Source organism: Myotis nattereri (assembly GCF_964212035.1).
Source record: "Myotis nattereri genome assembly, chromosome: 8".
Classification (NCBI taxonomy): Eukaryota; Metazoa; Chordata; class Mammalia; order Chiroptera; family Vespertilionidae; genus Myotis; species Myotis nattereri.
In genome coordinates, this window is record NC_138083.1 from 29720473 (window position 1) to 29746864 (window position 26392).

Genomic DNA, 26392 nt, shown 5'->3' on the forward strand with positions numbered 1-26392 from the left:
ATATGTTGGATTTCCTTGGTCTTTGTTCTATATCTATTATTTCTTCTTTTTATTTTCAAATTCATTGCCATCCTGCATGTAATTGTGTTCATTTTTCTGAAGTCTACCTTCCATGTTCTTAGCGGAATTTTCACTAGCGTTTTGATGCTTCATTGGGTCCTTCATGTCTATGATGATTTATTTTCTCTTTCACTTCGTTCCTGAGCCCTGGTGGTTTATATTGCTCCTCTTTCCCTAGTCTTGAATTTTTTTCTCTCATGTACTTGTATGTCTTCTTTGAATTATTATTTAGAGGTGATTTTAAAAAATTAAGTGATTAAATTCATGAGAAAATCCTTGGTCTCAATTTTCATTCATCCAAGACAAAGTCTTTCTCAACTGTTAGCAAGAAGGCTCTCTCTGGCTCATTGGAAGCTGTGAATAATGCATAGGTGTGTGTGTGTGTGTGGTGGTTTAGCCTTTCCTATGTTAAACAGAGACTGCAGAGCCACTTATCTCACCATACTGTAGCCCTTGGACCTGGCTTACTTCTTTCTCATCAGTCTTGTAAGAAGCTGTTCTTTAAAATCAAACTCTCTTACTTAGGCTGGCTCCAATGACTTCTGTTTCTTGCAACCAAATGGTGTAGTGAGTTGGTTCCTCTAAGTTTCAGTTTCTGAGCCCACCAAGTGATGTTAGATGAGAGGCTGCCTAAGACTTTTTTGGCTCCATGATTCTTATTTTTCTTATCCTTCCTCATGCCTAGCATGACACCTTGCATACCACAGCTGTCCAGTAAATATCTATCAATATAATTTTGAATGCATACTCAATTTGTGTTATGAGGGGGTAACATTTTCACACTAAGTCATTAATATTTCACTACAATCAGAAATGGAGGGGGAACTTTGATGGAATGTAACCTTGGGGTTAAGGAAACTTGAATGGATTCCTAGAAAAATTAAATAAAATCTCCCATCTAATTTGAAACACAGTTCAGCTACTTTGTTTAGGTGGATAGCTGCCCAGAAAGTTTAGCCTTAAGGCTCCCTACCAAATATTTTATGTGAAAAAAAGATATATTGGCTGGAAATAAATAAGTCAAGGCCATGTACTTTGGATCCTTTGCTCTCATTTCTTTCTTTCACTAGCCCCTGTTTATTCTTTGACTGGAGGAGGAAAAATCTAGAAAAATAAATCTCCTGAGTCTACTTAGATACCTATGGTACAAGAGCTTTAACCCACCCAACCATCTCCAGGCTGAATCCAGACACGTTCCCTCTGAGTCCCCATCATGACCTCCTGCCAGCGCTTGCCCTAGCCTCCACGGTCAACATGCCCTTTCCATGCTGGCCCTTAGAGCCAATGATTCGTGTGTTCTGTGTCACATCCCTTCGGCCCACTTCTCATCCCAGCATAGCTGTGGTGGGCAGCTAGCTACATGCACAACGACTAGTTCCACCTCAAGGGCCAATGACAGCGGCTCCTGCTCTTCTGCCTCAAATGTTTTCTGGAGGCCAAAGATGTCCACACAGCCAGGAAGTAAGAAGAGGTAAGTAAAGCATTCCCAGGAGTAATCCTCAGCTGGAGAGGGGTGAGATTCAGCAGATAAATGCCCCAGCCCCCTGACCTACAGAAAGGACAATTCTGACACTAATTTTACACAGTTCCTGAGAGGGTTCCCAGAGGGACGGAGCCCCAGTTGTGCATCCTTTATTAGCTTCTTCTCCTTGCCTGTCTCATTTTCTTGCTTTTTGGGATCAACTTGTAAGTTAACAACCTGCCCCATGTCTTTGTCTCAGGTTCTGCTTTTGAGGGAACCCAAACAGGCCTTATGGAAAGCCCGTGCTTCACAATCTAGGCTCCTTCTGAGGCCTCTGGTCCTTGGGAGCAAGTGGGACCTTCTGCATCATGTCTATGCCATGCAGGAACTGTGAAGAGACTCCAGAAAGCTAAACCCAGGCCCTCCCTCTGTGTAGCCATGGTGATCTACTAAGTTGACCTTAGTGAGGCTGCCCCCGCCCCTTGGTCAGTGCCTGAGAACAGGGGAGAGCAGCCAGTGTGGCAGTCTTCTCTCTTCTATTCCCGGAACTCCATTCACCCCTCAGCATACATCTTCACTCTGGTCGAAGGCCACAAACCGAGTAGATGTGGCATTTCCAACTGTCTGTGTCCCCTGCTTCCTCCCTTCTCCTAGAATCTACTGGGAGCAGAAGAGTGGGCTTTGGACACCCACTTCTTCTCTGCATTAGCCTGCTTCTACTGAGGCATAAAACAGAATCTACTGGCAAAAGCTGCCTCTTGAGATGTTATAGGGGGGACATAAAGGAATCTGGAAAATAATTTTCTGTCTGGCCGTGCTTGACATTTCTGCTACTGTTCTGTAAACGGTGACGTCCTTGCTTCCAAACTTGTGCAGGCCCAATATGGTAGCCACCAGCCACATGTGCTACTGAGCACTTGAAATGTGACTAAAAATTCAAATGTGGAATTGAATTTTAAGCTTATCTAATCTTAATTAAAACTTTAATTTAAAAAATGAATACTTCATTCAGTTATTGAGAAACCTCTACTTTTTCAAGTAGAACTTTTATAAACCCCAAATACAGGTCAAGTATTTTTGATGTAAATTTAATGTCCGAATTGAGATGTGTGTAAATGCACCCCCGATTTTAGCTTTGTTAGAAAAATAGAATATAAAATACCTCATGAAGATTTCTTTATATTGTTTACACATTGATATGGTAACATTTGGTTTAAATGCAACATATTAAAATTAATTTTACTTGTTTCTTTTTACTACTTTTAATGTGGCTAGAAAATTTTCAAATTCTTCTGTGGTTTGCATTGCATTTCTGTTAAATGACTGGTTCTAGGCAATGCTTATCTGCTGCTTTCCTGAGGCTGTGTGTCTCCTGTCCCTGTCCCTGGGGGTGGAAGGCTTCAAGAAGCAGGGATTAAGGGGGTGGGGGAGTCTTCAATGTATTAGTTTGCAAAATATTATCCTTGCTACAGATGTATTGTCCCTATATTGCCTTGAAGGGTAAAGGCCTATTCCTTTCTCTCCTGTGGCTCCCATATGGGGAAATTGATGAAAAGACAGTTTCTGGTGTCTTAAACTAATTGATCAATTGATTTATTCACCACCATGGAGAGTACAAGTGGAGGGGAGTGGATTTTGTTTTAAGCAGGGTATATGGCTAGGGTTCCTAGCAGTCTAGTTTGAATAAGTTAAGCCCGCCCCTGTCTCCAGTTGATTGGGCTTTGAATGGTCACCTGACCCAAGCTGGGCCAATGAGTTGCTCTTCTGGGAGAGAGGACTAGAGACTCAGAAATTCTAGCTTCACCTGGTGGCTTTCTTCAACAGGGGAGCTCCATACCCCAGTGATGAAAGTAATTGCCACCCTTTGTCATGTGTCTGGGGTGCAGAAAAGGCCCGTCTATGATGAAAGGGAAGAGTTGGCCCCTACAGAAGACTTCCTGTGTTACTGGAAGCCCTCTAGGCTCTTGATTTGCCTCTTACTAAGCTTTCCTGCAATCCTGACCCAGAGGCTACAGGGAAACCCTCATGTTCTCAGAATACATTCCCCTGAGGGTGCTCATGTTACCTGCAAAGAAACTTAACTAATATAGAGGAGTGGGACTTCATGGGAGAACCTTGTGTTCATAGCTCAAGGGGAAAGAACCAGGTGTTTTTTTTTCTTTTTTCTTTTCCTTTTTTCCCCCCTGTAAAAAAAGCTGGTCAGTGGCCTCCTTGTCCCTGGGTAGCTGACAGTTTTCAGCACCACCCTACAGCTGCTTTAGGTTCAAAAGACGTTTGTGGCTGGCCTGGGAGCAGATCACCATGTATAACATTGTTTCTAAGGGAGACACATTCCAAGATCCAAACAATGAATTTAGTGAAGAATGTTCGGCTTTCAGGAGGGATGAGCTGCTCCTGCTTTACTTAGGGGCTGGCCACCCTCCGCTTTTAGGTCCCCTTCCCTTTCGGCGTGGGGACTGACTCTTCAGAATTGGGGTATGCATGTGGGAGGAGAATTCTGAAAATAGGGAAGAAACAGATAAGTCCCCAATCCTACCCCCACTCCCCCTGCTCCGGGGCAGCTGAGATGTCCTAGGGCTTCCTGTGCACTGAGAGCCCCTGGAGGTCCAGGGATGGGTAAGAGGGGGAGGTGAGGGGTGGACAAAGACACGTGGCCTCTGTCACATTATCGTCACGTCTGCCAGCCCGCCAAGTCGAAGGGACCTGGCTTAGCTCCTGCTCGGCTCAGCCCCTTTTTGGAATAAGCCTGTGTGTTAGGAGAAAAAAAAAAAAATCCTACATCCTCGCCTGGGAAATCCGGGGTGCTCGAGCGGGGCTCCCCAGGACAGCGTGACTGTTCCCTGGGAGTGGCTGTCACAGCGCGGGGCCAAGACCCCATCCCTCTTGGAGAGGGCAGAGCGAATGGGGGAGGGAAACCAGCGCATGCTCCCCGCCCTCGCACACTAACCCCCTCCACGCACTCACCACCCCCTGGCCCCCCACTCCCCGCCCCCCCAGAGCCCGGAAGAGGCACTGACAGTCCCAGCTCTGACTCAAAGGCAGGGAAGGAGGGGACGCTCAGCCACCCCATTGTCTGGGAGGGAGGGGAGAGGCTCCGCCCCCCGGGGGGAGGGGGAGGGGGAGGGGGAAAGGCGGGAGAGCAGGGGAGGAAGAAAGGCGAGGGAAGAGGGGTGTGGGAGAGATGGAGAGCTCAGGAAAGAAGTGGAGGGAGGATGATCACACCGGACAGGGGAAGATAAAGGCTTAGGGGCGGGCAGAGGGCGAGGAGGGCGGAGAGGGAGCGAGGAGGGCGGGGCGTCCGACCCCCAATCTCGTGGCGGTCGCCAGCCCTGCCCCGCCCCGCCCCGCCGGATTTGATCCGAACCCGCTGAAGGCTGGCCGAGGCGCAGGCTGGAGCAGCCCCCCTGCCGCGGCACCCCGCTTCCAACCCACGGTCTCCGCGGCGCGCGCGATGCTGCGGGCTCGGAACGCAGGCAAGGCTCTGGGCGCGGGGCGCGGGGCGCGGGGCGCGGGGGCCAGGCTCCGGGCGCAGCACGCGGGACGCCGGGTGCGGGGTCCCCGCGGTCCTCTCTCCCCTGCCAGTCTCCGCCTCCCCGAAAGTTTCCCCGCACGGCCGGGTCCAGGTCAGCCCCTCGCTCCTCGCCTGCCCCCCGGTCTCCTCCCTCCTGCCCAACCGCTGGGGGTTCCCGTGGGGTTTCTGGGGGTGTGGACTCCCCAGGGACTGCGTAGGCATGGAACCCCAGCCGACCTGCCTTCCGGCCGGAGAAAGTTGTGGCTCCAAGTTCGTCCTCCCGCCCCGAGCCCGGGGGTCCTTCCTTCTCTCCGCAACCTGGGCGGCGGCTGGAAGGCTCCTCCGCCCCATCCCCGGGGTCCCGGCGACTCCCTGGCGAGGTGGGGCAGGGCGGCAGGTGCAGCGAGGGGAGGCCCCCACAGCCCTGGGGAGTGCCCGGACTCCAATCCGGCCCTCTCCTTCCCGGCCCAACGGACAGTCCGTTCCTCAGAGGCGGGTTCCAGCCCCCCCCCCCCCCCCCCCCGGCTCCCTCTGCCTCCACAAGGGCTCAGGGTGCTCGGGGGCCCCTGGTCCCCGGGACACTTCCCCTCTGCGGCCTCCCGCCCGCCTCCGGGGCTGGTGCTTGAGGTCTAGGGGACCTCAGCTCTTCGTCCTCGGCGCCGGAGAGAGGCAGGTGCCTTGGGCGGACGCGGCCACTTCTGCATTTCGAGCGCCTGCTTTGCATTCAGCTTCTAAACTGGGAGGAACCGGGACGGCCGAGCGGCGCAGCGGCCGGGCTGGGAGGCCCGGGGTCCCCTCTTGCCCCAGGGCGCTCTGTGGGGCCTGGGTGGGTCGCAGCACCTTTGCACCTCCGTGACAGGAGGAACCGAGCAGGCGGCTGCTCGCGGCTGCCATGCGCTTCATTCCCAGGTGGCCGGAATCCGGGCCCTAGAACGTGTTCTCCCAGAGGCCAGAGGCTGTGTCCAGAGCCGGCCAGGCTTATAGTGAGTCCCTTACATGCAATGAATGAACGTCTGAACCAGTGAGCTGACCAGTAACAATTTGCCCTGGAGCGGGACTCAGTTCCTGCCACAGTTGATCTTGGTACAATGGGAGGAAAGAATTAGAAACAATGATTGTTTTGAGCAGCTGCCGCAGCCAGAGCCAGGAGCCTTCTTTCCAGATTATCTGGATGAGGAATCTGGGGTTGGAATGATGGTACTTATCAGTCCACATTTACCTACCGGGAACTTTTTCTGCAGGGGGTCTGAAAAATTAAAGACACTTCTCATGACGAAGTCATATTTATTGCGTTGTTTGAGGAGAGTTCTTTCTTTTTAGCTTGTGTCCAAATGCAGTGTCCTAGGGACAAAGTGTGGGTGGGAGGTGCCCATTTGGGAACAGAGACCCTGGAGTGGGGCCATGAGTCTGCGCACCAGCTGTGCTTTCTCCTCTAGACAGGCCAGCTGATGCCTAGGAGCTGGGGCAGGGAACCTGGGGGCGGGGGGGGGGGGGGGGGGGGGGGGGGGGGCGGGGTAGATTGAACAGGGAGGGCCTCAAATGATAGTTGAGCTCAGAGAGGTGGGGTATTTTGGAAAGAGAATAGTTCTTGCCCTGGGAGGAGGAGGCATAGCAAGCAGCCTGCGGGGCACCTGGGAGTCTGGGCTGATACAGGTTGGGGCTCTCTGTGCTGGAGAGGCTGGGGGTGACTCCTGCTCCTGCTTCAGAAGATGGGAGAGCAGAGGGGGAGTATTGGGGAGATCGGATAATTGTGTGGTGCAGCCTACACATGTCCCATGCTCCTCTGGCTTTGTTTTCATGCTGGTGAAATCTGTTAGAATGATGAGGGGCACCTTTGGGGAGCCTGGCTGAGAGGAGGTCAGGGGATCTAGGGCCCCCAGTCATGCCCTCCTCCTAGGGAAGGTGGGGTGTACCTTCTCCACCAGGCTGAGTGGGCCAGGGCATATGCAGTACTTGCACCTGCTGCATCTCTAGCTGGCAGCACCCCACCTTCCTGAGGGTGGTCTCCCCCTGCCCTGGGTCTCTGTAACTCACCTCTCTGCTTTTCTGCCTGGCTTCTGTTTGGGGGTTCAGGCCTTCTCTCCAGTTTGTGTTATCTTGGGAGTGGTAGATGACCCTACATCTTGTTTTTGATCCCTCAGTCCTCCTCAGCTCTCTGATGCACTGGCCTACTTGGGACTTTTCAGTCATCTGCTGGTTTTGCTTGGATTTCTTGGTCTATTTCCTGGTGCCCTGGAGCCAAGATTTGTGTCTGCTAGCAACGAAAATAATTTTATGGCCCTAACCGGTTTGGCTCAGTGGATAGAGCATCGGCCTGCGGACTGAAGGGTCCCAGGTTCGATTCCGGTCAAGGGCATGTACCTTGGTTGCGGGCACATCCCCAGTAGGGGATGCAGGAGGCAACTGATAGGTTTCTCTCTCATCGATGTTTCTAACTCTATCCCTCTCCCTTCCTCTCTGTAAAAAGTCAATAAAAATATATTAAAAAAATAATTTTATGGTTCGGGGTCACCACAACATGAGGAAATGTATTAAAGGGTCGTGGCATTAGGAAGGTTGAGAACCACTGGCTTAGGAACGGCTGAGAGAGTGGGCTAGAGAGATGCCCAGGAGCACACATCCTGGCATCTCTGCGGGGTGCCAAGGGCTGGACCCTGGACCTTGCCAGAAAGGGGTCCTGTCACCAGAGGACCTCGGCCTGATCATTGCTTTTAGTCCTGTCTCGGGTACTTTGGCAGGACGTGTGCTCACTGGGAGGTAGGGTGTAGAATCAGGGCCAGATTGCCAGCGAACCCCATGGAGAGAAGGGGATTCGAACTGGGTGTTCTAAGAGCAGCTCCGGGACTTGCCCACGTTTCCTTCTCTCCCTCTGAGGAAACCCCGGGCAGGTCTCCGCTGTGCAGTTGGGATGGAACAAGACCCCCAGCCTCTGTCTGTATCCGTAGCTGCTGAGAACTGCTACAGCTGGGTTTGTAAAACCAGGGCAGCGGTCCTCTCCCCCGACCGGTCACAATACGGTGCAGTGATTTACCCAATGACACACTGTCCTATTTAAACACCTCCCTGCCTCTCCAGAAGAACTTAAAACAAATCTTAAGATGGGTTATGCTCCCACAGAACCATGATTGTGGTTTTATTTATCTGGCCTGCTTGTGGGTTCCCATGAAGGATGTTGAGGGGTGGGGATGGGGCAGGAGGCAGAGGGAAAGCAGGATACAGAAAACAGGGACAGTCTTCAGCCTCGACTGGCTGGGGGACTAGGGGTCATGTTGGTCATCCCTCGGATGGCAGACTAAGCCTGTAATCACAGGTTGATGCAGCTGCTGGGATGATGACAGCTTGGGGCTCAGGACTCCCGCCCAAGGCAATTGTGGCTGAACTTCAGAGGGCAGCCTCTCACAGGAGAAGGGGGTGGGGAAGGGCATTTGGCCTGTTCCCGAGGGAAGAGCAAAGGAACTTAGAAGGGCTTTTCTATTCTACTAATAGAAATTGGTAAAAAGATACCCTGTGCTTTCCTTGGACATGTCCACCCAAAGCGCTTGGACAAAGTAAGTTTACTTCACCCGCAAGTTTACCCATAAGTGGCACTCATTTGAGTGTTTGTTTGATTAATGGCTCATTTCTTCAAGAGTAATGAAAACAGTGTTGAATTTGGAGTTGAATTGTATTTGACCATTTCCTAGCTGCGTGGCATTGAGCAATGGCAGCACCCTTCCCATGTTCCTTTGGCCTCGAGCAATGACTGATGGGAGAAGGTGCATAAACACTCCAGCTACCTCGCCTCTTGGTTGGGGTAACTTCGGGGCATGTTGTCTGCTGGCTCACAGGTAACTGGCTCCCTCCATTGGCTGCCTTCCCTTCCCTGTGCACTTTCTCACTGCCTTCCACTGGCCCTTGAACTCTTATCTTGGGGTCAACATCTGGGGAATACCACCCTAAGAGGGGCTTTAGTCCGTAATTAAAAAGTCATCGGGAGTCTCTTGAGTTTCAGTTTCCCCAACTGTAAGACAGAACTGATAACTGTCTCACAGGGATATGGTGCTGTGAGCTCGGCCCGGGCCTGGCAGACAGCAAGCATTCAGGCAAACATTTACTGGCGCATTGATTAGTACCGAAGGGGCTGTGGTGGATTAGGGAGTGAAAATTATAATGGACCATGGAGAATTATAATGCTGTCCTTAGGTTAGGTGAGGAACCCAGGTCAACTGCTCATGGTTTTCACATCTAGATTGTGACCTGTGATGTGCTGAGGAATGTTTGTTTGGCTCTGCAGGAAGGTGAATAAGCCTGTTTTGTGGTTTGGTGGCGTTTGCTGGTTTCTGTAATGTAAATTTACCCACGTGGCAGATTTCAAGCTACTAACATGGCATCGCTCAACACTGAGTTGGGATGAGATGTGCTTCATCAGCACTTGAGAGCCGGTAGGAGTCAACCTCAGCACACGTCTGGTCATGTGGGAGCTGGGATGTGACCTCAGATCTTTTTTTTTTTTTTTAAATACATATTTTCATTGATTTCAGAGAGGAAGAAAGAGGGAGAGAGAGATAGAAACATCATTGATGAGGGAATCATTGATTGGCTGCCTCCTGCACCCCCCACATGAGCCGGAAACCCAGGCATGTGCCCTGACTGGGAATCAAAACGTGACCTTCTGGTTCATAGGTTGATGCTCAACCATTGAGCCACACTGGCTGGGCTGATCTCAGATCTTGATTTCCAGTTTTGTACACAGGGTGAGGAGGATAAGAATTGTACTAGGTGTCACAATTTGGAGTATGGTCAGCCCTGGCCGGGTGGCTCAATTGGTTGGAACACCGACCCATACACCAAAATGGTTTTGGGATCCATTCCCCGGGCAGGGCACATACCTAGGTTGTGGATTTGATCCCCAGTCAGAGTGTGCACGGAAGGCAGTCGACGGATGTTTATCATCCCCCACCCCTTTCCTCTCTCACTAAAATCAATTTTTAAAACCCAAAACATATCCTCAAGTGAGGATTAAAAAAAATAGGGAGTATGTTCAACACTGCCCTGAACTGGCTGATTCACTGTGTGTGAAATTTCTGGGTTCATTGAAAGATTACTGGAATGTTTATGCTATGAGTCTTTCAGTTTCCCTATCTCCAGGGCACGGGGTTAGATGATTCCACAAGTTCCTTGTAGCCTTTGGTCTCTTTAGGAAGGGTCCATTGCATTCTTCCTTTGTCCACACAAGAACAAAACCTTTCACAAAAGAATACCTTTCGCGTGTCCACACGTGTGTTGCCCACTGTGGGGCACCCAGCACTGGGCCATCCTAGGCTTTGCTATAGTCTTTTTCTGCTAGCCCAGGGAATTCGGTAGGCATTAACCCAGTAAAATTCCACCTTCCTTGTGTACCAGTGTCACTTCATCACACAGGCATGGTGTGTCCCCAGAGGAAGCCCAATGGGGACAGAGCGGAGAGATGATTTCTCATGGAAAAGGCAGTCCCTACTTCCCCGAACCACTATGCAATGTCATAGACACCCAAATGGAATCCAAGACATGCCCACGTGGAGAAATGGACTTTTATATGACAGAATTCAACATCCCTGCTTCAGTTTTTTGTTGACAGTCCTCCCAAGGAAGTCTTGGACTCAACAATTCCACCTGTAGGAATTCTTACCCTAAGGATTCAATTGGACAAGTGCAGAAGAATACGTGCACGGCGATGTCCTTTGTAGCATTCTTTATAATAATAACCACCAGAATAAAAATGGAGACTAGATGTCCAATCATAGTAAACTTGTTAATTACGGTATATCTGTGTACTTTGGAATACTACATGGCTACAAAACGTATAGGACTAAAGAAGTATATATATTAACATGGGAAAATATGCAGGCTCAATCCCCAGTAGGGGGTGTGCAGGAGGCAGCTGGTCGATGTTTCTCTCTCATTGATGTTTCTCTCTCTCTCTCCCTCTCCCTTCCTCTCTAAAAATCATAAAAACATACAAAAAAAGGTGATACATATACAGTGGGGCCTTGACTTATGAGTTTAATTCGTTCTGAGACTGAGCTCGTTAAGAGCTCGTTAAGGAGCTCGTTAACTCAAATTACTCTATCAACTCAATGCAAAAAATCAGCCGAGAGTCAGCTGGTATCTCAAAAAACTCGTTAGTCGGGACACTTGTAAGTCAAGGCCCCATTGTATTTCTAAAGAGCTGGTTCCTAAACAGTATGCTATTTTTATAAAATATATCATGTCATCCATTTATGTTTGCCTCTGTGTGGGGAGCAGCTACAGTGTTTTGGACAGGTTCAAGCCTTGGACAGATGAGAGGGCACAATCCTCTCATTGCCACATGCAAGTCCCAGCTTGGAGGGCAGGGCCCTCCCAGCACAATTATAGCCAACAGCTATGGTTGTAAGCTTGAACCTATGGTCCGAACACGTGGCCCTGCATGCCTGAGTGATGGAGGCTTGGTAGAGTTCAGGTGCATGTAGTTGAGTAGGATTGAAATCCAGGAGAACGTTGTAAACATCTTGGTCACGCCCTTACTTTGCCTCCTGGAATCCGGCTATAAAATAAAGACACGGCTTGTGGGTGTCGGAGCTGTCACTCAGGGAAGCAGCGTCCCACCGAGACCCGGCTTTCATTCTCTTGTCTGTCTTTTCTAAGCCTTTCAGCCGCCTCCACTCAGGTTCACCCTTGGCTGTCCTGGTGTGGCACACCTCTGAAATGATGTTTGGCAAAATGTTACTGCTGCTGAATGCCTCATCATCCCAGGGTTTTTGTATGTGTGTGTGTGTCGGGGGGGGGGGGGGGGAGAAGTTGTGCTTGGGGTTCACAGCTCTCCTGCAGTGAGTGAGGTCCAAACAAGGTGAAAACCATCTTCCTTAAAGATTGTGAACGAGAGCGTCAACCTTTCTATTTCTATTTGTGTGTTTCAAACTCTGCTAAATACCCACGTGGTGGCTGTGGATATGGCTGCTGGATGTTTGTGCACAGTCAGGGTCCGATGTCCGCTGCTAGAGTCCGGGAGGCCCCCAGAACTCCGGGGAGATGGGTGGTAGCCTCAGATAATGGGTGCTGTCTTCCTAAAGCTCATACACATCTCACAGCCACTCATATGGACATTTGGGACAAGGATCGCCCTCTTGTGCGTGTGCTGGGTTGTGTGTGTGACGGGGCAGTCAGACACAAGGTGCAGAGGGGTGGGGGATGCGGGGAGGCAGGGGAGGAGGTGTGTGCACTTTATTCCTGTCTGAGGTGAGAGGAAGTTGGGAAACTTCTGGACCCAGAACCAGGAAACCAGTTCATGACTCTGTTCAGGGGTCACAGGGGTGGATCAAATGGCTTTGCTCTGGGACAACTAGTGCTGTGGGGAATGCTCTACCTTCTTCATTGCGGGAGCTCCCGTGAGGGCCTGTGAGGCTTCCACTGAGTTCAGGAGAGATTGTAGGTCTGGGAGGGACACGTACCGCTGGGCTCTCCAGGGCTTTCTTTACCTGGTGCCTGGCTCTGCCTGTTGCCTGTCTGCCCAGGAGGAGGCTGCTCTTTCACTCCCAGAAAGTTGGGGAAATGCAAAGAGTTTACAAATGTAAAGAGAGGCTTCTGAAGGCCATTTTGAGGAGAAGTTCTGCTTTTTTGTGGTGCTGGTTTTCTGTCAGGGTTAGTCAGCTGGGGACAAGGCAGCGGGGGAGAGTGTGAATGTGGCTTTGTGAAAAAACTTCCCCTCAGTCTCCTGGAAATGTTCTGGAAACCCCAGGACGTGCCCTCTGTCCTGGCAATTTGAGGGGCAAGAGATCTGCTGTGTGAGGGATCTGCTGTATGCAGTGGTAGGGAGCACACGAGGTTAAAGGGGAGCGGATGTAAGATGCCCCCCAGTGGCTGCCCAGGGGAGGGCTCAGAACTGGGGACCCTGCCTCCACTCTCGCCCCCGGACTGCTGCCCAAGTTCGAGGAACCTCCCTTCTAGGCTGGAGGAGGCCAGTGGTCCTGGCTGTTGGGTTCCAATTCTGGCCCCAGGTAGCAGGGAGGGGAAACCCGAAGGTCTCGGCACTCAAGGTCGGTGTCAGCCTGTAGCACCAAAAAAGGAAGCAATGCTGGGGTTCCCTGAGGAAGGGGATGTGAGGTCAGAGATGAGTCTTAGAGAAAGAGCTCAGTAAACAGGAAGTGTAGCCCGAGAAACCTGTGCTGGTCGGAAATGGGGAACAGGAGGTGCCCCTCCTCACCTGCCCGGATAGGTCGCAGGTCCCTGCAGAGCTGAGAGGCTAACCCACAGCCAGCCAGTTGGGGCTCTGAGCACAATGGGGTGATACAGGCCCCGATCACATGGGTCTCCACTTAAATCCTGTAATTACTGGACTGGAGAAGAGCTTAATGTGCCCTTCCCGAGTGAGGACACGAAACTACCCTGTAAAAGGGCCCTCAGTCTTGAGAGATGCAGGTCAGGGAATGCTTCATCTTATTTGCCTCATTAGGGCCAGTGTCACCTCCTCCAACTTCCCATGACTTCCTCTCAGCCACACGGAATTTCACACTCTGTTTGTTGGCTTTTAGCCCATGAGGGGTGCATCCTGGTTGGGCCCCTCTGGTGGAAGGTGATGTAGGTGCTGCTTAGAGAGGCAGATGTGACCATGCTCTTCCCTGGGGGTCTGTAGATATCGTTAGAGAGTTAGCTATCTAGGTCTTTGGTTTCTCTGAGCCAGAATCTAAGTCGCGCGCGCGCGCGCGCACACACACACACACACATGCATATACACTCCATACACACACTCTCACAGATCCATACTTATACATTCACACACATACAGCGTTTTCTGTCTGAAGTTTTTACTTCCTTTATGCCTTTTTTTGGTCTCACTCCAACACCCCGATTCTCTGATGTGAGGCTATGGGCCTTTGGGCTTCTTTCTAAACGTCTATCCAGATGTTGGGATTTCCGTCTTTCTTCCTGGGGTGGTTGTGGGGATGAAGTGAGTCAGAGCAGGCAAGAGCCCGCAGTAGGCTCGCATTTATGGTAGCTACCTAGTATTCACATGTGTCGTCTTATTATGAGCACAATAATAACACTGTGATTGTTCTGCTCCTGGTTTATGGGGAACAGGTGTCCAGGCCTCCTGCAGCTAGTCTGCTAGTTCTCTTTTCGACCTGCCTTCAGGTAAGTGCCTCTCTTGTTAGGCAGGGCAAGCCCCTTCTCCCATATGCCTTTGCCTTCCTCCTTGTATGATGCTTGACATTCTTTGAGGCGGGGGGGGGGGGGGGGCAAGCCTTTTATTCACAGTCACAGTAAAGCTGAGAAAGTGCAGTTCATGCACCAGCACACTTGACCTTAACTTTCCCCCTGGTGGTGTTTGATGCTTAGACCCTTTCCTGAGCAGAGTGCTTGGGAGAGCTGTATGGGTGGATCACAGGGGGCCTGGCCCCCTGGGGTGGGAAAGGGGATGGAGGTACATTTCGGGAAGGGAGGCTCAGGGATCAGTGGGGTGGGCAGGTCCCAGAGAGGACAGGGGCCTGGCCAATAAGTGTGCCTTTTATTGAATAACTCAGGCAGGCAGGAGGCAAAATTGCATCCTGTTTCTTTCCAAGGCAGCCCGAATTTTGCCCACGTCCAGGACAGGCTCGGGTTCAGGAATTGGGAGGTGGAATCTCTTGTAATCTCTAGATCTTGGCAGGGCCCCAGGCCACAGCTCAAGTCTCATTCCTCGTGTGGCAACAGGGCTGGGGTTTCCTGTTTGCCATCTACATTTCTTCCTGCCCCGATAGCAGGGGGCCGAAGTGCAGAGGGGCCAGCACTGTCTCCGTCAAAGCTGCTTGGCTGCGAAGCAGAGTCCTCAGGAGACCGGCTGGGGCGGTCTTTAACTCTGTAGCTCGAAGCACTGTGTGGGATAAAGTGCTTGTCCAACCCAGGAGATACAGATTGTCCCCAGAGGGCAAGGCGGAGTTCAGAGGAGAGGTGGGGAAGGCCCCAAAAGGGGAAGTCTCCAGCGAGCATTTCCTTTGCATCTGGGCCTGGGGCTGGCTTCCTGGCTTCCTGGCTTCTGTGGTGTGGTGCCTGGCTTTGCGTGACGGGCCCTTTGGGTTGGCTGTGCGCCTGCATACACTGGCCCTCTGGGGGCTCAGCATTGTCCCCTTACCCCTTCGGAATATTAGTTATGGGGAAGGGGGGGCGCTAAAGGCCAAACTCAGTTTGCTTTTAGAAAATTCTGTTCTCTCCACTCTCGAAAAGCTGCTTTGAGAGGCAGGTGTCGGTGTCCTTGGTCTCTGTTCCTGTCAGATTTCACGCTGGTTCTCAGCCCCGGTTGTACATTGGCAGGACCTGGGGAGGCTTTTAAAATGCTCACCCTGGGCCCCACCCAGAGTGTCTGATGTTACAGCTTGGACGTGGGTATTTTAAATCACCATCCTGCCTCCCCCAGCCCCACCCTCTGACCCTGGGAGAGTCTAAAGAGGACCTCTGAGATGTCCTGTGGTGTCTCAAGGTCAGCTGCTCCTCCGTCCCCGTTAGGTGTCAGTGGAGGCCCTGCCAAGTGTGCAGCCCTCTCACTGCTCAGGGGTGGTCCTGTGGGGTGGCCCTTGGTATTTTCTGTGGAAATCACGCCCCTCCCCACGCCTGGCCCTTTTCCTAGCTATACTTTCTTAGACACGGACTGCCTGTGTCCTATAAATTAGCTGTTGTCCCCCACCTTCCATCCTACTCTGGGAGCTCAGGTGGGAGTGGGGAGGGACCGGGCTCCTGCTATACAACCAGGAAGACAGTTTAGGAGACAAAAAAAACACAAACCACCAAAGGGGGCGTGGTTCTTCATCTCACCCTGGACTTTCCTGCCAGGGTTTGCCTACCTTTCTGTTCTGCATTTGTGTCCCCCCCCCCCCTTCTCTTTCCCTGGGGACTTTACAGATGATAAGTGAGCTGAGAGCCACTTTGTCTCTGGGCTGGAACTGTATAGCGATTAGCCCAGTCCCAGGGATGCTCCAATACCCGATTAATTGCCTTGTGTTTTCGGGGCTCCCTGGCAGAGTGGGAGTGAGGGCACTGGAGCTTGGAGGAACCAAGAGCTAGGAACAGAGGAGAGTCTACTCTTTGGAGCAAGTTTTGTTTTATTTTATATTTGTTATCATTTTTTTGAAGCGAGTTTTGGATGGCTTTTCCTACCTGCTTGCGTTTCTTGAGAGTTGATGTTTGCCCTCTTCACAGGAAGCTGAGCTGGTGACTTCCATTTATCTGAGAGGCCTGGAGTGGGAGGCTGGAAGCACCTGTGAGTGGGAGGTAGGTCTGTGAGAAGGAAGAGGAAGGGGTCCTTCCTGCAATAACTTCAGGGTTTTGACTGGTCCAGAGATTGGGCAAGTCTATTCCCCGTTCCCACAGCTCAGCCCCTCACTGCACCTGGCTATCCTGTGTGGGCAGCTCTATCCTCCCAGCCTGAGGGTGTGTGGGAGAAGGTGACAAAGCCAGGAGCTGCTTCAAGCCCAGACATAGGGCAGGTAGTGGACGATGCGGGTGCCCACCAGGATCCCCTGTACCTACCGCATGTTGTGGGTGTTGGCGTGGGGGGGCCTTAGCTGCTCCCTAGTCCTGAGAACTGCTCTTGCAGGGAAATGCCTGGGAGCTCAGCCTGTCCTCCGAGGGCTGGCCTGGAGTCGGTGACTGACTGGCACTGGATACAAAGGCCTGGCCTGCTTGTCTCAAGGCGGGACAACTGTGCAGTTATTCACACCCTGCAGCTCCCATGGGATCAGGCTGTGGCTGGACTCCAGCTGGGCCCACAGCACTCCCGGTCCTGCTTCCCTCGATCCCTTAATGAGTTCTCCTGAAAGCATTTCCTCAGTAGTCACGTGCACAGGAACCCTCATTTCTGGCTGTGCTTCTAGGAATCCGCATTTCGGGGTGTGCTTCTAGGTTTTCCTTGGGCTGGCTGCTGAACCCACTCCCTCCCTCGAAAAAATAATGATAATGAGAATATTTGCCGGAGAGGCTCTGTGTGGCAGCTGGGGGTCCAGAGAGAGGAGGCTCCAGGTCCAGGAGGGAAGAGAGACACCAGAGGATGGTTTCTGTGTGGGAAGTGTGGGAGGAAGGACAGGCTGAGGGGTGAGCTCCTGTCCCTACTCCCCCCCCACCCCGCCCGTGCCCCCCCCCCCCCCCCATCACAGCTCAGGGGCAGTGGGGACAGTTTATGGGAAGAGCTGGGTTTTGGATCAGGGTCCAGAAAACATGTGAGGGTGCTCGGGTCTGAGGAGGAGCGTGGGCACGCTCACAGCGGGTGAAACGCAGGCCCAGAAAGTTCTCTGTGGCTGGGATGTCATCATACTCAATGGCATAGGAATCGTCCCTTTGTCAAGGCCTTCTCTTGAATCTTAGGGAGGGTCTTACCTCCGGGTTGTCTTTGAAGCAGGCAGCAAGTATGGATGGGCCTCCACATGGGACATATGAGGTTCCATGGACAGGCTGGATGGCATCGCCCAGGCCTTTAACAGAGCTGAGGAGAACCTGGAATATTCTGCAGGGGCATGTCGTCAATGCCAGAGACTGACTGGTCGGTGGCCCAATGTGTCTCCAACAGGATTAGGTCCTGGGAGGCTCCCAGCCCACCTTGGCTCTTGTAAATGATTCTTACAAGGCATTTTGGCGTCCAGGTAGGGGCCATAAATTCTTTTTTAAAAACTTGTTGTTGTTGTTAATCCTCACCTTGAGGATATTTTCCCACTGATTTTTAGAGAGAGTGGAAGGAAGGGAAATAGGAGAGGGAGAGGGAGGGAAAGAGAGAGAAAGAGAAAGAGAAACATTGATGTGAGAGAGACTTGACTGGGAATCAAACCCCAGACCCTTCCATGCGCAGGCTGACCCTCTAACCAATGAGCCACACCAGCCAGGACGGGCCTTAAATTCTTAGTAATAACAGAGTTGCAACAGCCAGCTGAGCGAATCACTCTCTCGAAGGCTGCAGATGTTGGCAAGCACCTCGGAGGAAGTGTCCTCCACATTCCAGCTCATCAATGGTCTTCCTCTGGCCCTTCCTTACGTGAGAAACAATGCTCTGTTAAGGAGTCTCGGACTGAGCTCTGAGTTTCCGGCCTTTTGTCAGCTCTGCTGCTGTGTTCGCCTTAAAGTGTATGCAAATTTAGCAGGCTTTACTTTTTCTGTCCCCTCCACCCCCCAGCTGGCTGGAATAACCAGTGATTTGTGGTGATGGTTGGAAAGTTTGTAGGGGGAGACGCAGATGTTGTCCCGGAGGCAGACCAAGGAGGGGCTCGGTTGGGTCCTATAATCAGTTACCTGTAATTTCAGTTCGACAACGTGGTAGGTGATGTAAGTATTTTCCTAACACTTTTAACCCAAGGAATGTAAAAGTACCAAAAAAAAAAAGGTGGGGAGGAGTCCAGCTGGAGATAAAGATTGGGCAACATGAGCCTATAGGTCGGATTTATAGTGATGGCCTTGGTAGGGTCACCCGACAGATTGAGAGTGACCATAAGTCTTGGAGAATTCCCGCATCTGGGCCTCACGACTACTTGATTTATATCTGGAACCGAGAAAAGAGTTTGTCCACCGGGCGCTGCAGATAGCCGGTTGCGCTGACACCGGGTGCAGTGAAAGAGAGTGGCGGTGATTGTATCGCGCTGCACCGGAGACCGGGTAGCTTGTGCTGGAAAAACCCGAGCTTCTCGATGCTTTACAGACAAGGGCTTTCACAGGACAGAAACCGTGAGCGAGGGGCTCAGGGTCCTGGGCTGTGTTGATTGGTCAGTTCTTACTCAAGCTTCAGCAACCTGATTGTTTTCAACCCCTGGGGGCATCGTGTCTGGGTCTACTTGACTGTGGGAGAGAACACATCTTGGGGTTGTGAGTCAGTGACATTATCCTGAGAACAGTAGGAAAAGAACAGAGCTTTGCATTCCATGCTTCACGGGGTATGTTCTCCTGTTATCTTAGCGGAGTATCCGTACCTTCTGAAACTTGCTTTGCAGGCGGGACTGCAGGCCCCAGGACATGACTATATTGCAATGCAGCTATGACTCTGAAGGGCTAATTGAATAATTTTAACTAAAAGCTAGATTCTAATATGTCTAGTATGTTATGATTTGCTGTTTGCTTCTATCAGTTGGTAGGTAAAAGTAAAGTGATGAGAAAGATTTCATAGTTTATTAACTATTTGTGTTTATTTCTCTTCGAATTGTCTGTTCATGTCCTTGGACCAATTTTTACTGAGTGTAGAATCTTTTTCTTTCTGATTTATTAAAGCCCTGTACATAGTAAGTATTGTGCCGCGCCAGCATGGCCAAGGGTGAGCCCGAGTGGTGGCAGTGAAGGATGGAGAAAAGACAGACAAGAGAAGAAAGCTGGGTCTCAGTGGGACGCTGCTTCTCTGAAGGAGAGACAGTGCCAGTGCCCACAGGCCGTGTCTTTATGTTATAGCCGGCTTCCACGAGGCAAAGTAAGGGTGTGACCAAGATGTTTACAACATTCTCGTGGGTTTCGATCCTACTCAATTACATGCACCTGAACTCTATCAAGCCCACATCACTCAGACACGTGGGGCCACGTGTTTGGACCATAGGTTCAAGCTTACAACCATAGCTGTTGGCTATAATTGTGCTGGGAGGGCCCTGCCCTCCAAGCTGGGACGTGCACGTGGCACTGAGAGAACTGTGCCCTCTCCTTAGTCCAAGGCTTGAGCCTGTCCAAACACTGGAGCCGCTCTCCACAAAGGACATTAGCCTTTTGTCACGTTTTGTAAATATCTTCTCCCAATTTGTCCTTTGCATTTTGACTTTGGGTAGGGAAAAAAATTTTTTAAACAGAAATTTAAAATTTTTACAGATTGGTATCAATTATGTTTTTATTATGCCTTCTGGGTTTTGTTTTTCCCCCAAACCCAAACACGTTCTTCCCCTTTGGCAGCCATCAGCTTGTTCTCTATATCTATGGCTCTGTTTCTGTTTTGTTTCATTTATTCGCTTAATTTTTTAGATTCCATGTATAAGTGAAATCATATGGTATTTGTCTTTGTCTGATTTATTTCACTTAGCATAATACCCTGTAGGTTCATGAATGTTGCTGCAAATGGCAAGATTTCATTATTTTTTATTAATGAGTAATTTTCCATTGTACATATAATCTTTTTTTGTATGTTTTTATGATTTTTAGAGAGAGAGGCAGGGAGAGGGAAGGAGAGATAGAAACATCAGTGAGAGAGAAACATCGACCAGCTGCCTCCTGCACACCTCCTACTGGGGATTGAGCCTGCAACCTGAGCATGTGCCCTGACTGGGAATTGAACCAGTGACCTCTTGGTTCATGGGCTGACATTCAACCACTGAGCCACACTAGCCAGGCTATATCATATCTTTTTTAATCCATTCACCTATTGATGGACATCTAGTTTGTTTCCGTATCTGTTTGTTTTTGTGTTGTTATTTTATTCAGATAAATACCCAGAAGTAGAATTGCTGGGTCATCTGGCAGCTTTGTTTTTAATTTTTTGAGGAACTTCTGTAGTGTTTTCCATAGTGGCTGCACCAATTTATAATCCCACCAATGGTGCATGAGGATTCCCTTTTCTCTACATCCTCACCTACACTTGTTGTTTGCTGATTTTTTGATGATGGCCATTTTGACAGGTGTGAGGTCATATCCCATAGTGGTTTTAATTTGCATTTTCCTAATGATTAATGATGAGCATCTTTCCATATGTCTATTGGCCATCTGTATGTGTTCTCTGGAGACATGTCTATTTAAGCCCTTTAGCCATTTTTAAATTGGATTATTCATATTTTTTGCTACTAAGTTATATGAGTTCCTTATATATTTTGGATATTAATCATTTACGAGATACATGATGTGCAAATATTTTCTCCTGTTCTGTAGGTTTCTTTTTCATTTTGCTGATTGTTTCCTTTGCTTTTTAGTTTGATGTAGTCTCAATTATTTCTGCTTTTTTTTGCTTGTGCTTTTAGTATCATATCCAAAAAATTTTTTGCCAAGATCAATGTCCAGAAGCTTTTTCTCTGTTTTTATTTTCTAGAATTTTTACAATTTCAGGTTTTACATGTAAGTCTAATCGATTTCAAATTATTTTTTGTAAGTGGTGTAAGATAAGGGTCCAATTTCATTCTTTTGCAGGTGAGTTTCGAGCTTTCCCTATATTTATTGAAGAGACTGTTGTTTCCTCATTAAGTATTCTTGGCTCCCTGGTCAAATATTAGTTGACTGTATATGCATGGGTTTATTTCTGGGCTCTTAATTTTGTTTCATTGGTCTATGTGCCAGTATCATACTGTTTTGGTTACTAGACTGTTGTAGAAGACCAAAGAAACCCAAGTGACGCTTAGAGAAATGGAGTTACACAGCTTTATGACACCAGCGGTCTCAGAGGAGTTGCCTCCAAAGTCTGAGCAAACCAATATGGTGGAAGCTCTTTTTTATATACCCCTTTGGCTTCTTTGTCCCCCAGATATGGATCATACTTCCGGATCTTTCGTGGGCTTTGCAAAAAGCCCCGTGTGTTGGGATGGGGGCCTTCAGATCATATCGAAGGGCCTGGCCTGATGTCAGTGTTGATAACTCCATCCGGGGGCTCATGGTTTATGGCCTCTGTAAAATGTGAGCATTTAGGTAACAGGTCTTGCAAGACCAGATTGTGGAGAAAGGGGCAGTGATTTAATTATAGGTTATCAAGAATGTACATTAGATTACTGGCACAGATTCAGATTACTAGCCCCCCCCACACATCAGGGTTACATTGGAATTAGCCACTTAGCCTTCTCAAGACCTTTGCAGTGTAGTTTGAAGTCAGGAAGTTTGATGCCTCCAGCACTGTTCATCTTTGGCAGGATTGCTTTGCCTATTTGAAGTCTTTTTTGGTTCCATACAAATTTTAGTATATTTTATTTTATTTCTGTGAAAAATGCCATTGGAATTTTGATAGGGATTGTATTGGATCTAGAGATAGCTTTGGGTAATATTGACATTTTAACACTGTTCTTCTGATCCATGAGCATGTGATATCTTTTATTTTAGTCTTATTCAGTTTCTTTCATCGAAGTCATAAGTTTAAGTGTGCAGATATTTCAACTCCTTGCTTAAATTTATTCCTAAGTATTTTATTATTTCTGATGCTATTATAAATGGAATTGTTTTCTTTATTCCTTTTCAGATAGTTTGTTGTTAGTGTATAGATATGCAACTGATTTTTGTATGTTGATTTTGTGTGCTGCAACTTTACTGAATTCATTGATTAATTCTAACAGTTTTTTTGGTGGAGTCTTTAATGTAAGATCATATTATCTATAGAGACAACTTTGCTTCTTCCTTACTGATTTAGATGCCTTTTTTAAAATTTTACTTGCCTGATTGCTCTGGCAAGGACTTCCAGTACTATGTTGAATAGGATGGTGAGAGTGGGTACCCTTATCTTGTTTCTGTTCTTAGAAAAAAAGCTTTCAGTTTTCATCGTTGAGTATGATGTTAGCTGTGGGCTTGTCATACGTGGCCTTTATTATGCTGAAGTACATTCTTTTTATACTGAATTTGTTGTAATTTTTATCATGAAAGGATGTTGGATTTTGTCAAATGCCTTTTTTTTTGCATCTATTGAGATGATCATATGATTTTAATCTTTCATTTGATTAATGTCATTTCATTCTATGGCATTTCATTATAATGTTGATGAAATGCCTTAGGAACTTACTCTTGTTTATATCAACTAGCCTATGGTAAAATTGTGTCATTATACATCGTTTTGCTTAAAGTTATAGAACCAATCGATGACATTGAGGCCTGACTGCATATATATAATTGAAATCTGAATATATATTTATTCAAGTAAATGTATATATATTAATATTTCATGCTTACATACTAGTATATATATATATTTAAAACACATTTTTACTATTGATAGTATTATAGATATCTCCTATTCCCCCTCATTATCCCCCTTGCTTACATATATTTTAGACAAAATTAGGCTCATAGTTGTGTAGCATGTGTTTTCATAATGTATTGTCATTTTCCCAGGTAATTCATTTGCCTTCACAGTATCATATTTTAACGGTGACTATAGATGTGTACGCTGCGATTTTTTGCCCCCAGCTCTGTTTGGGCATTTTTAGGTGGTTTACCAATCTTTAGTAGAATCTGAGCCTTCCTGTCAGATGAATCTCTATTCTGTGTTTGGAGGTCTCTTCAGGGAAGACTCACTGGTTGACCTTGGGACCAAGTTGGGTGTCAACATTCTCTGTGGCTAGGGCACTCGTTCTGGAGCTGTCCACGGTGGTCATCTTTCCTTTGGGCATTTTTTCTCTCAGAGGCTGTGGCAAGCAGAGCCAGCAGCCGGCAGTGTGGCATCTCACTAGCCTTGGTCACCTTTGGGCTGCCCACGCTGTGGATCTGGAAGGGGGAACAGAGAGCCACGTGCCCCTGGTCCCCTGGCCCAACTTCTGCTTATTCCTAAGGACACAACCTAACTCTAACCTCTGCTTCTCCTTTCAAATACAGGTCTCTCCTTCTGATGAAAAGAGGAAAGAAGAATGGACTACAGTCACCAAACTTCCCTTGTCCCATGTGGAAAAGATAAATACATTTCCAAGTAAGTCTTTTTGCTGTCCTGTTGTGTCCCCATGTGGATGGAAGCCACTGGCAGAGATGCCTCCTCTGTACATGAGAGAGCTGAGGCTCTTGTGTGTGAGAAAGAGCTAAGTAAGTAGCTGAGTGTGGACTAGTAAAAGCATCAGCAAGGCTGCTGCTCTAGATAACACGTCCCCAGAGTCTGGCCATAGAGAGTGAACTAAGGGGAGATCTTTAAGATATGGCACCTTTGAAAGCTCAGAAGAGATGGTGTCCTGGAGGGCTACCAGGAGGAGGAGTCAGCAGTGGCTGCTTACTGTCCTGTCTGTGGTGTCTCCCAGGGAGTCCCAGCTGAGTTGTGTTGCTATACTGCTGCGGTTCTGGCTCAATCACAAGTTCCTCCGAAAAGGAGAAGACAGTGTTATTGCTTTATAGGCAATAAAATCTCCTGAACTCAGCTTTTTGCTAATGTGATGGGGCTGAGCCAAAATGGGCTTTTTTGAATTATAAGTTTCAGGTTATATATTTATATCCAACACAGGGATTTACACATCCTGGAAGCTCTCTATCTTAATTAAATGTTTAATTTTTCTGAGTTCAAACTGTACTAATTTTTTAAGACACCCTTGGCCATCTACAGACACATGTTGTGTGAGATAATGGATCATTCCTATCGCTACACTGAAGGATTTCCCCAGGGACTTCTACTGACCAGTGATTTTGCATTCTAGTTTCAGATCTGAGTGTTCAAAAGTACCAACAATTTTTTGGTTTAGGTTGTTTGGAGTCCATTTTTCACTAATTCATTTAGACTTGTGTAGAATTACTCCAATTTATCTGGACTTAGCTTGTCAAGAGCTTCTTAGAATTCCCAGCCAGCTTTGATCTCTGGCATGGCCCCAAATATCCCCACTGAATGGCTCCATTGCCCCTTGTCTGAGCATAGACAAAAGCAACTAGCAGCCTCCTCAAGCTTCTCCCCCTCCCAGCCCTCATGCACTACCATGCATTTTTAGACAAAACTCAATCAGACTATTCTTAGGTTTGATGAGGGCTCACTCTGATCACAGAGGGATGAAGCCCTCTCTCTTCCAGGTTCAGTAGACCTGGGTCCCAGGGGGAACACTTGGGAATCAGTATTTAGCAGCTACGAAAGCCTGGTAACAGGCTTGTAGGTTAAAAAACATTTTTTAAATAAATGAAAAGCACCTAGAATAGAATATTGCCAGGGCCCAGAAACCCTCTCCTGCCCACTTCTAGTCACTGCTCCCCAAGGTGAACCACTATCCCGAATTCTAACACCCATTTCAAACTTTATATAAATGGAATCATACAATATGTGCTTGTTTGTGCCTGGCTTTTACTCAGCATAATATCTGTGAGATTCATCTATGTCGTGTGTAGTTTACTCATAGTCTCATTGCCATCTAATATTCTGTTGTGTGACGGTAGCTGCCTTTATTCATCCATTCACTGTCGATGGGAGCTTGTAAGTTTTAAACACATGATCAGGTCATGTCCATGAAGCATAAGTCCGTGTCTGTGAAGCATTCTCAAAAGCCCAGAAGTTCCTGAGTCTCACGAAAAAAGCCTCCGGTGATTGTCCTCTCCTAACGCCCAGCATGCACGAGGGAGGAAAGGCTGAGAGGCAGGAGGCCTGTCTGTGAGCTCATTTACTGGGGTTTGAAGAGCAGCGTCAGAGCTGCCCACCTTCGCCAGCAGACAAGGCCCGCCTTGGTTTTCTAGAGTTGCTCCTTACGTTCAGTCTGTTGTAGGTGGTGTTTACTATTGATCTTAATCCTGAAGGAAGATGGCGATGGGGGTGGTGGTAGACTGTGTGAGTGTGTGTGTGTGTGTGTGTGTGTGTGTGTGTGTGTGTGTACACACACGTGTGGACAAGCACCCAGACTAGGGTGAACCAGGCCAGGTTAGAGGTGAGAAAAAGAGGGAACAACTGCATTATAAGTGGCTTCAGCTAAGAATGTTTTACCTCTTGTATTTTTTCGCCTAAGGAATGAGCTTCTCCTGCATCTGAAGACCTACAACCTGTACTATGAAGGCCAGAATTTGCAGCTCCGACACCGTGAGGTGAGGAGGCCCTGGGGAAGACCTATGAGGCTCCTTTTCTGGTGGGCCGGCCCAGTCTTTGTCTCCAGGTGCCATGGGTCTGGGGCCCTATGTCCTGGATCCCTGTCCCTCCTGCCACAGTGAGTGGCCTCTCATTTAGGGCTAGTACCAGCCTGACTGGGGGGAATCCTCCAAAGGGAGGCTTTTATGAAATGACCCTTTCAGATGGCTTCCAAGCAGGCTTCTGCCCTTGGGGCAGTTCAGGTACTTCCCAGTTCTCTGTGTTTACACATTTTGGCCCACGTCTTACGTTGCAACAACCCGGGTACGTCACCTAAGCTCTGGGTGGTACCCTTCGCCTTTCTCCCGAACTGCAGCAGCCTTCCTAGGTGTCTTCTTGGAAAGCCACTTGTTATCCACCTGTCTCTCCCCGGCCGCCATCCTGCATCTAAGCTTACTCCTCTTGTATCCATTTCTGTAAAACCTGTTATCAGATAGGTGGTGAGTTATACAGGAGCCTGACAGAGTAATTTATACTCAAGTGTTCTTGACTGATAAGAAGGGATGTGTAATACCCTTCTAAACACATTTTCAGGTTATCAAGCCAGAGTGATTTAATCCATAGAAAAAGATAGCCGTTGGTAGAATTTCAGCCACTAAGGCAGGCTGGTTGGGGATGGGATGTGGATGCAGTGGCCTTCTCTGTGTCCCTCAAATAATTCCACTTTGGCAAAGCCCTACTGTGGGTTAAATTCTGT

At 48.8% G+C, this 26392-nt stretch overlaps 1 protein-coding gene across 3 annotated transcripts in view; it reads left to right on the plus strand.

Moving 5' to 3' along the window:
* Positions 1-4669: 4669 nt before the first annotated feature.
* The window catches only part of RASSF2 (Ras association domain family member 2), a 37983-nt gene continuing 16260 nt past the window's right edge, over positions 4670-26392 (plus strand). For all 3 annotated transcript variants that reach the window (XM_081097452.1, XM_081097451.1, XM_081097453.1), the window contains exons 1-3: positions 4670-4995; positions 23499-23589; positions 25580-25655. In XM_081097452.1, coding sequence (XP_080953578.1) covers positions 23531-23589; positions 25580-25655 — 135 coding nt within the window. In that variant the 5' untranslated portion in view covers positions 4670-4995; positions 23499-23530. The remainder of the gene's footprint in view (positions 4996-23498; positions 23590-25579; positions 25656-26392) is intronic.